This window comes from Macrobrachium nipponense, chromosome 20 (genome assembly GCF_015104395.2).
Source record: "Macrobrachium nipponense isolate FS-2020 chromosome 20, ASM1510439v2, whole genome shotgun sequence".
Lineage (NCBI taxonomy): Eukaryota > Metazoa > Arthropoda > Malacostraca > Decapoda > Palaemonidae > Macrobrachium > Macrobrachium nipponense.
This window is the reverse complement of record NC_061089.1, coordinates 50960219-50973400: the sequence shown is the minus strand read 5'-3', so window position 1 is coordinate 50973400 and position 13182 is coordinate 50960219. Positions and strand designations below refer to the sequence as shown.

The 13182-nt window shown below is 33.6% G+C and overlaps 1 protein-coding gene across 11 annotated transcripts in view; it reads right to left on the bottom strand.

Moving 5' to 3' along the window:
* The window catches only part of LOC135225739 (choline transporter-like protein 4), a 116577-nt gene that overhangs the window by 48861 nt on the left and 54534 nt on the right, over nt 1-13182 (bottom strand). For 6 of the 11 annotated variants that reach the window (XM_064265151.1, XM_064265203.1, XM_064265137.1 and 3 more), the window contains 4 exons: nt 6546-6668; nt 5345-5508; nt 4941-5115; nt 2361-2512 (listed from right to left, as the gene is read on the bottom strand). In XM_064265151.1, coding sequence (XP_064121221.1) covers nt 2361-2512; nt 4941-5115; nt 5345-5508; nt 6546-6668 — 614 coding nt within the window. Of the gene's footprint in view, nt 1-2360; nt 2513-4940; nt 5116-5344; nt 5509-6545; nt 6669-11163; nt 11228-11801; nt 11875-11916; nt 12091-13182 lie in introns of those variants that run through there. The other 5 variants (XM_064265172.1, XM_064265162.1, XM_064265183.1 and 2 more) reach the window with 5 other exon arrangements.

The window sequence follows — 13182 nt, the reverse complement described above, 5'->3', positions numbered from 1 at the left end:
GTACCCTATAAAGGGAAAAGTTGATGAAAACACCTAATTATATATTTTTTTATATTGATGAATGCATGAACCTAATGCAGGTTTGGTCTTTATCAGCATCAGAATTATTGCTGTATGTACTGCATACTCTAATTTACTATACAAAATCTATTTATTTTTTACCATGAGCATAACTAATTTCAGTCTTGCTACAATTAAAATGGTTAGTTACACTTTCTGCAATGTATATACAGTATTGAGTTAAGATTCCGTATATTTCAACAATTATACCAGCTTCATGTAAATTTATGCAAAAAATATTCCACTTAATACATAATTTTCAAGATAAGCCTTAAAAAGCTTTTAGTGCCAACAAAAAGGAGTTTAAGATCAGCTGAGCTGCTCTGCCTGAAAGAGCACAAGAGGGATGGCTGGAGAAATCTGAAATCAGTTGGGATACTCTACCTGAGAAAACAAAGGGGGATGGTTGGCAGAATTTGGCAGAGGCACTTTATGTTGCACAATGGTTGAAAGGTTAGTTTGCTTGGTAAATGAATCATGAAAATTATCAAAAACTTGAATATGTACTTAATATACATTGCTAAATATGATGAATCTTAATGCTATACTACAATGATCACATCTTACCTACCATGAAAAACACTTCCTAAGTACCATGGTAAAATGGAAAAATCTTTCAATATCTCCAAAGCAGATTGAATTTGTTCAGTATTTTCATTTGGTATACATCTACAAACCACCTCAAAAACAGCAATGATACATTAGTTGCAAAGGTACATTTACTTTTTCAACAGTTTAAAAAACCAACACTTATCTTTCAAAAACCATCACAGAACTTGAAGTAATCATGAACACGAGCGAAACAAAAATAAATTAAATTATCAGATCAATGAATCTTTTGCATAATTCAGCCTAAGCCTAATTACTCAGATGAAATATATGACTACAGATTCTAACAATTTTACTTAGAAGCAAAGCTCCCAAAATAAAGCTATTAGCATTACTCCCAGCAGCTTACCACTAACAGCACCTACGAGGGCATAAACTACTAAAACCAATAACCTAGCTTTCACACAGATGTGTAACAATGGGAAATAATGCCTCTGTGTCCTGAAATTTGCAAGCATAAGGGGACTAAACCAGCTACATTCTTCTGTTTCTGGCTTAAAAGTAATAATGAAAATTTATATGTACCTATTTGGATCAATTATATTTACAATTAAACTTGTTTCCATTAAGATGCAAACTTGCATCATGTACTATGCCTGTAAATAATAAATGATAACATCAAATTACTAATATCAGGAAAATATTTTAGAATATCATCATAAAATAGGTTATCAAACCACTGCTAAAAAAATAACTTATAAAAACCTGTAAATTTAAGAAATTATGATATATCTAAGTTGGAAAACTGCAGAACCCTTATACTTCCTTTACCCCTAGTCTATGTATTCTAATATGTGCCTATTTGGTATCTCACATTTCAAATATCACTAGAGCAATTGCAATAATACTGATGAATAAAAAGTTCACAGTTCATCATATATAAACATGTATTATCTGTTTACAAGGAAACTTTCTCCACCTTGATAAGTCTGTCACTTCAGTCTTACCAATAATGCTGCTACCTTGGGTACCTAGTTATATCTTAAAACCTAATTTAATGGGGATCTATTAATTATAAAGGCTACTGGTTCAATATTTACTGTAATTCTGGGTACTCATAAAACTCTATGCAAGGAAAAAAGCAAGAATGTAAAAGTTGGCTAATGCAGAAAGTTTCCATACACCCTTAAGGCCAAACACCCATGCAAATTGTGAAGTGCATGTAAGACTGCTTCCAATTCCATAAAAAATTACTAATATACAATATGACCTTATCATCAGCAATCACCTATTCACTTGCCCTTGAAGTACATGCAGTGAAAACTTAGTATACAGAATTTAAACTGAGAAAGTTTCCATGAGTACCTGTATAAAGAACCCAAAACCAGTTCTGAAAACACAGTACTTCACGGCATCTTACAAATACTGATGAAGCATCTCATAGTAGCTTGGCATTATACATTCATGTAATTCATTTGCAGTCAGTATGCTCAGCATAACTGCTGCAACCGCAGTAGAATGAGATCTATCAAATAAAATCAAATGAACAACTACTAGCAATGAAAAAATGTTGGTACAGTATTTGCAAAATCAACCTCACTATACAAGTATATTAGTATGTAGTATGTACTATTAGCATTGTTATGAGAGAATGAAAGAATTTTAGAGATGCTGCTAAAGAAAGGTGAACCTCTGTGCATTATAGTTAGTTCGTTAAGCTGAACATCTTGTAGCAAAAGAGGAAAAAATACCTCCTGGAACTTGGCAAATCGGAAAACATATTTCATTGCCTTCGAAAGATATTCAAATTTTTCAAATTTGGACAGGCCGGATGTTGCGTCAATAGAATTCATGATACTATCAGCAAAGAACGTAACGTTTCTTGGGATGCATCTACGAGCCACTGAAAATACAGCACCATAACATATTTTTGCTAAGTTATCAATATCATTAGTCCTGCAAAAAGTAACGAGCATATCTGAAATTATCAAGAGGCATTTAACTATGTAGAACAGCAATTCAGTAAATCGTCAAAATAACAATTTAAAGTTTCATTTTTATGATATCAGAGAATAGAATCTAATAACCTTCATGGAGCAAATCAAAATAGTACAGAAAATGCTAAAAAAATAATGTAATAATAAGATCCTACTCTTTAAGCAAATCTCTCAAACTACAAGCAAACTTGTTACTAACCCTTAAAGCCAAGAAACTTGTGTGCAAGATTTTCCAGAACTTCCTAGAAGATTGGATTTCAATGAGCCAAAAGTTTTTTTTAGCCTAGTAACTTACAATGAAATTCTGACATAACTCATGCCATGTCTAGGAGCTTTTCAGTAAATGTGGTTAGATTCACCACATTTTATTGTATCTTCTGTTAACCATATTCACCCTTTCTCTGCATAGTTTGAGTTTGATATATATATATATGAGTGGTCTTACAGTTTTTCTTGGAGTGGGTGTAATTGCTGCCAATGTTAAATGTGATTCTTATGTGCTGACAAACTTCATATGAGAGAGAGAGAGAGAGAGAGAGAGAGAGAGAGAGAGAGAGAGAGAGAGAGAGAGAGAGAGAGAGAGAGAGAGAGAGAGAATTTAAAACCTACTAAAACACTGTACTATTTCATTTCATTACTCCAATGCCAGAATGAAAATACTGAAGATTATCACCATTTTCAAACCCTTTGTACCTCAAGTTTTCCCTTCATGGCATTAAGATATAAAAATGATCCTCTCCACCCCAAAGGCTCAATCAGAGCACCCTACTGCACTAGCAAGTATAAATTTAGCATTTTTAATATTTTTTTTTCCTACATATTCCCATGTAAAAACTTGGACACATACTGGAGCTCAATCCTGCCCATACTTTTATCTAATCTACCTAATGAAGCTTTCACTTAAGTTTTTAATTTCTAGCCCAATATTTATTGAAAATTTTTTAAATAACACTGTCTTCTTTAACTATTTCTTAATTAATTCCTCTTGGAACCAGACTGGCACAATCTCTATTTAAGTAAAATTCAGTTCCTTTACCAAAGGTTGCTTTGTTCCAAGACTATCTAAAAGAGACACTTGAAAACTTTAAATGTAATTTGAGTCCTTGCTCAAGGCATGAGTTAGGTTTTTGCTTAAAAATTTTTTTAGTTTTTGGTTTCCATAACTTTGAGGGTCGGCAGGATCTAAAATATTCAGTAAATTAACACTTGAAAATATTCATACAAAGATATTTAAAATATAATGAATATTACGTTACTTGAACTAATCACTAAGGTATGAGAACTGCACCATATTACCTCCTGTTTAAAATGTGAAAAAATTAATTAATATCCATTCTGAAAAAGGACTTAGCAGAAGAGTTTGTTCATCAATACTGTTGTTAATCAGTTACACATGGCCATCATATCTAATTTCTAGACTTTGCATGTGACCTACTGTAAGGACAATTAATTTTGTCACTAGCATTACAATATGACATTACATCCCCTCATAATATACTTAAACACAACAAAATCCATTATCGTAGTACGAAAATCTATTCTGAGGTCACCAACCAATAAAGAAATAACTTTTACATGCAACAATTTAAGCTAATCTCCCTGACACAGGAATCAGTCCAACCATATAACATTCGAGCTTAACATCCAAATATTAATTAGCACCATCATTCTCTATTGTAAACCTTAGCCTATGTACTTTATTCTAGAAACTGGGTATATTAGTACAGTGTGCTACTGTTCAAAGTTTTACTTCGATGAATCTTTAAAAAAATAATGTGGGTCTAAAACCATTGGCATAGTTACTTTAAGAATACTCCTTAAATGAGAAAAAGTTCTTTATGTATCCTTCATGATATTTGCACTTTTATCAGCTTTAACTACCTGCCCTTTGGTTAGCAAGATCCCAACATTAAAATATGTATAAAGTATCCAAGCAATAATTTTATAAATGATGCACAGAACATGACCATGCAGATTTATAATGGAAGTAAAATCTTTATACTTAAAAATATTGGAGACAATAGCTGCATATAACGTTACAATATCTTACTTATCCAATGACAGACTTTCATATCTAAATATAGTGGTGAACAAATAATTTGCAAAATATCACTTAAAGCTTCTAAACTTAAATACGTAACAGCAAAATATCGCTTAAACATCTAAACTTAAATATGTAATAGATCTGCATATGGTTGTGTAATCTAGATTACCATTGTAAACCTGCAACATTTCACTTTAAATCTCCTCAGTCATATGCTACTGAGATATAAGATCTTTACTAAGTAACCTGACCAAAGTTTGTCAAAACACTTATTAGTATGCTTTACTTACAAGGTTTACTCTGCACATAATAATATGCACAAATGCCATTCTTCACTAAGTCAGATGGTTCCCTTGGGTCGGTAACACCATTAACGCCTTCAATACAAATTAGTTTCGATCGAATACTATTATCTGGACTTGGTTTGTAAAACCAGTTTTCTTGGGGACACTCCTTTACACAAACCTAGAAAAATTAAACAAACAGCTGAGTATGTGTGGAAAGAGACAAATCCATAGTATCAAACCCATGACTAAAAGGAGACCCTATGGAAACTAAACTACCATACTCTGAAATACTACAGAGGATAAAGTAATATGCTCTTGACATTGCTGTAGTGGCTATCTTCAAAATTTTGCTATGCTTCAAAGGTATAGGGGTCATATGCACTGGACTTTTAATGTCTACAACTGACCTGTGGTGTTGGGCAACCAGTTGCAATGACTTTTGGAGAAGCACATCTTGTCAGATCAAAGAAAAGAAGGTAAGTCTTGTTGATCACTTCAGGGTCTTTACCACAAACACGACCCAAGCTGTCTGTCGGGTATAGCAAGCGAGATGGGTCTCCATTGAAGGCCGCTGAGGAATCAATGAAAAGTTATCATAAAATTCACATTTTCTAAATACTGTACCTGTGAATAATATTTTATAATTATGATAGTCCCCTCTAGCATAGAAAAAGATAAATATGAAGCACAGCATCATAATATTTTATTATAATGAATTCCCAGAATAATAATTCCCTCAATGATGGAAAATTTAAAAATCTCCATTTCATGCAAATAATGTCATAATTTTCCTAATGCTAGAGCTTTTAATTTTTAAACCCTAACAACTTAGAGGTCTACACCGATAAAGAGAAAGTGAAAACATGATGTAGATTGAATACTACCAATTTCTTCTTTCCCAATTAAAAATAATTTTACACTAGTGTACCCGCTTTAACTGGCTGCACTTCCTCGAAGAACTGTCCAGAAAATAGCTACCTAAAATAGCTTTATCCCTAAAGCAAAAGAAAAAATGCTACAGATGTTCCTGAACAGCTTTCCTAGAAGATTATCAATAACCTATTTATCTAAGTCAAGACAATTGTACTTTAACCTAAGTTTATACTATACTGAGCAACAGGTCAGAGACGATACCAAATTAGTCGTAAGATGATTGATATACGCAAGACCCACCAATTCATGAAAATCAAAGCAGTAACTGGTAATTTTTCTTCCTTTAACAAGTGTTGTCTTTATTGCATTATGATATGTCTCCTTTTCAAAGACAATTCTTATCCTCCATTATGTCTTGGGTCAGACAATGGTATTCTCTGAAGGGTTTAAGACAGAGCCTTTCAGCCCCAAGCTGAGACCTCAACTGAACTTTTGTGACAGCCAGAGTCTAATTCAAACAAAGATATTTACTGTTCTAAAAACAAAACTAATAAATTTAAAAAATTCCTAAAAAATAAGAACTAAGTGCATTAGTGGCTGACTGCGCAAATCCAAATTCAGACAGCTTAACATGTTCCAGTATAAGGTATTAAGTTGCAATGCCCTGGTTTAAGGATAAGGACTTTTTTGAGTCCTATTATGTACACCCAATGTTAAAATAAGCCATAAACTTACCAAATCCTGCTACAACACCCCATCCTGCAAGGAATGCTATAAAAAGCAGAAGGCAGAGAATATCTGTACAAGACCTATCCTTGATGGGGCCTTTGAATTCTGGATCATACTGCACAGGCTCTCCTGCAAAAATATAAAAGTAAGTATTAGTTATAATCGCACATTTACATAAAAAATACCTAATGCTTAAATGAAACAAACTCCTGAGCAGACTTGTTCTAATTCTTTAGCAAATCACTGAGGGGAAAAAGTTAGTTAACAACAACGGAATGATCCAACAATACCCCATATTCTAGGAAGTATTTACTTTCAACAGCTTACACTTCAAACATACTGGATTTACTCATAAGTGAAAATAGAACATGATTAACAATCTACAGACATGATAATATTCTTCATTGTATAATAAGGAATTGAGACTACATCTAACATTTCACAGTAGTACAGGATACAGCTACAAAAGAAGACAAAAAACAGTACTGCTACTGCTAGTTTGCCTGCTTCAGTACATACCACTGTAAACAAGAATCAGCACTGTTACCACAATAAATCTCTACATTTCAATCTTACATCTATGTGCATTCAAATATAAACAATGACTAGTTATCCAAATGCTCAACTTAGCAAACGTTCAAAGAAAATATAACCAGAGATGAATGTTTAAAGATCATCTCATCTAATGTGCTTAAATGTTTTATTAATTATGGAGACCATATCAAACAGAAATTTATATTTCGTCATAATTAGGCATTCTGTATTACAGCACAGTGATATGACCAGTGTTAATGCATGGGTCAGAAACAGGCTCTAAGAAGTAAAGAAGAAGTAAAGCTTGAAAGAACAGAATGAGAATGCTGCGGTGGATTATGGGAATACAGCTGCTCGAGAGATTGGAAAATGAAATATGAATAGCAGGCAACACTGGTAAAGACTTCAGTGGTGATTAAGAGAGACGATTGCGATGGTATGGGAATGTGTTAAAGACGGATGATGAGGAGGGAGTGAAGAGGGCTTGGGAAGAACCTGTTACAGGAAGAAGATCGAGAGGGAGACAAAGAATTAGATGCCGAGATAAAGTGAAGGAAGATACGGAGGGGTTTGGTGGAGGATGATGTCTTTGGTAGAAGGCAGTGGAGAAGGCGCATCAGGCAACCAACCCCTTTTAATGTATGGATAACGGTGGGAAAGAAGACGAAAAATATGCGTTTTGCAGAGGTTAACAAACCGCAATGTCAACAATGCATAACTCTTAGGGTTTTGATATGTCAGAAGTTCAAAACGTTTAAATCGAGAAAAATATTAAGAATTAAAAAATTACGGAAGAATTTCAAAGCGAGTACTACAATTACTTATTGGGATATGTGGGGGGAGGGGAGGTTCCTAGTTACACGTAACTCTTTAGAAGTTAATTTCTCAATCAGGGTTCTATGGTTTTTTTAAGCTTTAACCTCAAAATGGAGGAGTTAGTCAGGCCAAAATCCAGGGATGATTAAAACAAAAGGCATATGGGCAACATATATATATATATATATATATATATATATATATATATATATAGATATATATAATATATACCAAATTTGTAACTAATTTGTATTTTTCATAAACTAACAAACCTTCGTCTTAACATTAGGATTTACTAGCGCCAAGCTGGAAACGTAGAATTAAAATTACACTTGTGAGATCCAGGGACTAATGCATCTATACCAGGTCACGGGCACTGTATACCCAGAATGCCCACGGCTACCTGTGACCCATCAGTTATTTTCCTACCGCCTTTAAGATAAGACGTGTTACTGTCTATCTCATTTAAAGCGGTTTTTCAGTTTGCCCGTTCTTTATCCATTTCATTTTTTATTTTTTCATTCCTGCCTTTTGTTTTAATCATGCCCCACTTTAGCCTGATTCCTTATGTATAGAATTTTAATTTTTCCCTGTTTTTAATCTTGAAGATAGAATTTGTATCCCGAAACGAAATGGGTGAAGGATAAAAATAAAGTTTTAACTGAAAAATGCTGAAGTTTCCACTGGCCATATTGCTCCTATTAAAGATCCGAATTTCCAGAAGCGACAATGCCATTCATTATATATATATATATATATATATATATATATATATATATATATATATATATAATGAATGGCATTGTCGCTTCTGGAAATTCGGATCTTTAATAGGAGCAATATGGCCAGTGGAAACTTCAGCATTTTTCAGTTAAAACTTTATTTTTATCCTTCACCCACGTTTCGGGATACAAATTCTATCTTCAAGATTAAAAACAGGGAAAAATTAAAATTCTATACATAAGGAATCAGGCTAAAGTGGGGCATAGTGGTAAATTATACTTTAAAAAAATTATATAGATAGATTAATTATCATTACAACAGTGAATTTCGAATTTTAGATAAAAACCAAACGGTAACTAAATAAACAAAAGATTAACAGTAAAGAGCAAAGCTACTAAGCACAATGACACTTTCAAGAGAGAGAAAAAAATTAAATAAAAAAAACTGTTAAAGAAAATTACATTGTTGCTAAAGACAGGAAAAAACATCTAACAGGCAAAAATTTCTGTATATGATTGATTCACCTTTATATTTTTTCATCTTTTGTAATCATATGCAGAAATTTTTGCTTGTTAGGATTAATGTTAAATGTTTTTTTCCTGTCTTTAGTAATTATGTAATTTTCTTAGTTGTTCATGTGTGGTTTTTGTGTTAATATAAATTTTTTAAATTAAATTTTTCTCTCTCTCCTGGAAGTGTCACTGTGCCTTAGAAGCTTTGCTCTTTACTGTTAATCTCTTGTTCATTTAGTTACCATTTTATTTTTATCTAAAATTCGAAGTTCACTGATGTAATGATAATTAATCTATCTATACAATTACTTTTAAAGTATAATTTACTACTGTGCCCAATTTAAGTCTGATTCCTAATGTATAGAATTTTACTTTTTCCTGTTTTTTGGCCCTGAAGATGGGATTTGTATCCGAAACAATGTAGGTGATAGATAAAAATAAAGTTTTATAACTGAAAAATGCTGAAGTTTTTCTGCTGGCCATACTGTTCCTATTATTATATATATATATATATATATATATATATATACTATATATATATATATATATATATATATATATATATATATATATATATATATTATAATGGGGCACGTACTACTTCAGCATAGCATTACGGCCTCTCTTCCCGTTTATCAACAAACAGAATGAAAAAACTAATGTGCTGAGGAATCTATAAAATAATTGAATCTGATGGCACTACAGACAAAGATGTAATTCTTCCGAGGGTAAGATCAAAACGACCAGGCAAGCCATTTGTACTATACTGGGGGCTAACTTCCTTTAGATAACGAACCCGGATGTTATTGATTTCCTGTCTTGTAAACAACGTGAATATCTGCCTTGAGTTCCATAAACATCACATGGGCATATGATTTAAAGAGCAGTTGTGAGAAAAAGTTTGAAGGTAATATTAAATATTGTCAAATATCCAAAATTATAGGACAAATTTTTTCAAACATAGACATCATACAATGAACGTTGCACTGAGATTGTGGTAAAAGGTCTTGTCGTTATTCAACTCCATACCCTAGCGATTAGGCTTACACTTACATTTCTGTTCAAGATCTCACTCAAGGACCACCTGGACCAGCGTCTAGGATTAATCTATTGACAGAACAAAAATAGAAAAACAACGATCTACACCTACTTAATACAGTTATGGACTAGATCATGTCCAATGTCAACAATCGCGTTGGTCGCGAGGCAAAATAGTACAACAAACGTCACAGGATTCTGCCCTAGAGAAACAACATGTCAATGGACTCATTCGATAGTAGTAGGCTACGTTGTCGGTAGCTTACTTTACAGATCACGTTAATATATCTATAAGTTCTACGATTGCACCATAAGCAACAAACTGCTTCCTAAAACCGACACCTTAACTGAGGACCAAAAGATATTCTTTACAACGACCTTCCACAATTTTGTTATGAAAAAAATATTGCAATGTGTGCCCAACATTACTAAAATTAACTGCTCATATCTATAAAGTACCTATCTTTAGAAAAATACACTTTTAAGCATGAAAGACGACTAAAATACACATATCATGTATTCACCTCCATCCAATTTACATTTTTTCAAGATTCTCTTGAAAGGTCCAGTACAGAAAATTAATAGGAAAATGGCTCTGAGTGGCCAGTAAATTTAAAAGAAACACCAACCAAAGATGCGGTAAAAATAAATGCATAAAAATATAGAGTATAAATCAGCTGTTTAAGCAACAGCAAAGTACATTATAATATGTGAATTTGGCTTCATTATCGTTAACTGTACTTGCCATAGAATCGCAGGTTTAAAATTAAAGTTTAAATAAAATTAATCACAATGAGGTCTGAGAACCTATATAACTCATGGAATTTGTAAACGCCCGCTCCAACCTTCCCTATAAGATAAAATAAATAAAAGTGTACAGAGTGAGAGAGCTCTGTTATTAGATGCCGTAACCAAGCACGATTCTTTGTAGACCATGATCTACTCTTACGGACAAATACATCTGTAGATGGATTGATCGATAATCAGAAACTAGTACTTACTTTTTGCCTCCTGATCTTCTCTCTGCTTCTTTTTTCCACCCATTTTAATCTATCTGGTTAATTCCTGCGTGAAAAGGTCGGTAATTCGGTTAAGCTACACTGAAAATGAAATCACTAATAACTAATGAGACTTCAACTCGCTTGAATCCACTACACACAATATAAGCCTTCATCAGTGGGAAACATTCACAAAAATGGAGCCTCAATAAAGTTCAGGAAATTTCTTCAGTTTCGCGGATATGACTTCAGGATTACGAACGTCATAACAGTTGCTTTCCTCTTGTTACATGGTGCATCATTTCCGCTGAGAGCATCCAAGAAAAATAAGTTCATTGTAACTGGTGCCACCGCCCTCAAACCTGTCTGCTATAACTTATCAGTCGTTATTAATCTTATTATATGAAGAACATACTAACTTCGGTGATTTCCTCAGATAATACTGTTTGCCATATTAAAAATAGTAACAGTATTAAACTAAAACAATTGCCTCTTTTCTCGGTTTCCTGATATAAGACAAGCTCTACTTTACTGACTACTACACCATTTACGTTAATCGCGATTGTTTTTAACTACAAACACTGTCAGATCAATGATTAAATCTTATCAACGAACAATAAATATGGAACACAAAATTCTACCTTGTTTTATGCATAAAACGGAAATGGAAAAAACTTTCGCAGATTACAGATACTACTATTAGTTAGATAGGCCTAGGCAGACTGCAACCTTGAGAGAGAGAAAAAAAAAAAACACCTCAACAAAGTTTCATTAACACAGTTATTTTTTTTTCCTAAAAGCTGACGTTCTTTACACTACGCTTGGCTTCGGACTGCAACGCCCAACAGCACAGAACCACTTCAATCCACTGACATGACGCGAGGTTCCCAAAGCCAAGGCTGCGTCCCAACTAATCTAGAGTTTTATTGTGGCAGTGTAATCCTGTGACGCGAGTTGGCAAGTAGTCTTATAGCTTAATTTTCCACAATTCGGTGATTCATTCATGCCCGCACCTCTTAGGTTATTTAAGTTAATGACTTCTTTAAATAGTATTATACTAAATATAAATAGAAATTGGTATTTATCACAAATATGAATACATGGCGACATAATAACGGGAAATTATGCCAGGCACTTCCAGATACATTGAGACTGAGCGAAAGACTTGGCGTTCCCTGGGTGTTCCGGACGTGCCTAGAGCCATTCGAGCGACACAATGGCCTTGAAACAAATAAGATTGTATGTAGTCTTGGGAAAATCTGCTGGCTTTTGATAATCATTTGATTAAATTTGGAAATTTGTGAAATTTACGCTATCAAGAGAAGCTCTGAGGCACTTTCCGCCGTTCAGCGCCTAAGACAGCGGAAAACGAAGAGTTGAAGTCGCAGGACGACGAGAGATCCAGAAAATAAATGAGATGGGACAAGAAGCTCTTAACTAAGGTGGGAATGGGAGAAAATCCTATAGTTGAACGAAGAAATGTTTAAACTGGTTGGACAGCAAGTTGGAGTGGGCAGCCAGGAGCCGAAGGAACACGACAATGTGTTATTAAAATGATTTGAAAAAAAAAACTGTACTTAGAGAAAGAAATGTTGGGGAAAGTAGCTAACAATTAATATTATATAAAATCTTTAATCACTTAACATCAACCTACGGATGATAATTAAAAAAAAAAAAAGTCTCTCAGACACACCAATTTCAATGGCTCAGAAAATTTACTTTCAAAGTCATGAAGCATTTGATCTGCATCAGTTCTTTAAAAAGTCGATGTCTTTAAGTTGTTTGGTGCAACAAGGAATTAGGCAAGCTGACGAGGGGAGAAAATTACGTTTGTGGTTTTCAATTAGGCTGTGAACGAGGTTTTCCGGATATGGAATTATCCGCCGTGATGTTCGGGGTATGGTATAAATGGGTTACTGACTCAGTACGTTTTAGTACAATTTTGAGTTTTTATCTTACTTTTTGTATATATTAGTATTTCATTTTGAAACACACGGACACACGCTCACGCACAAACAAACT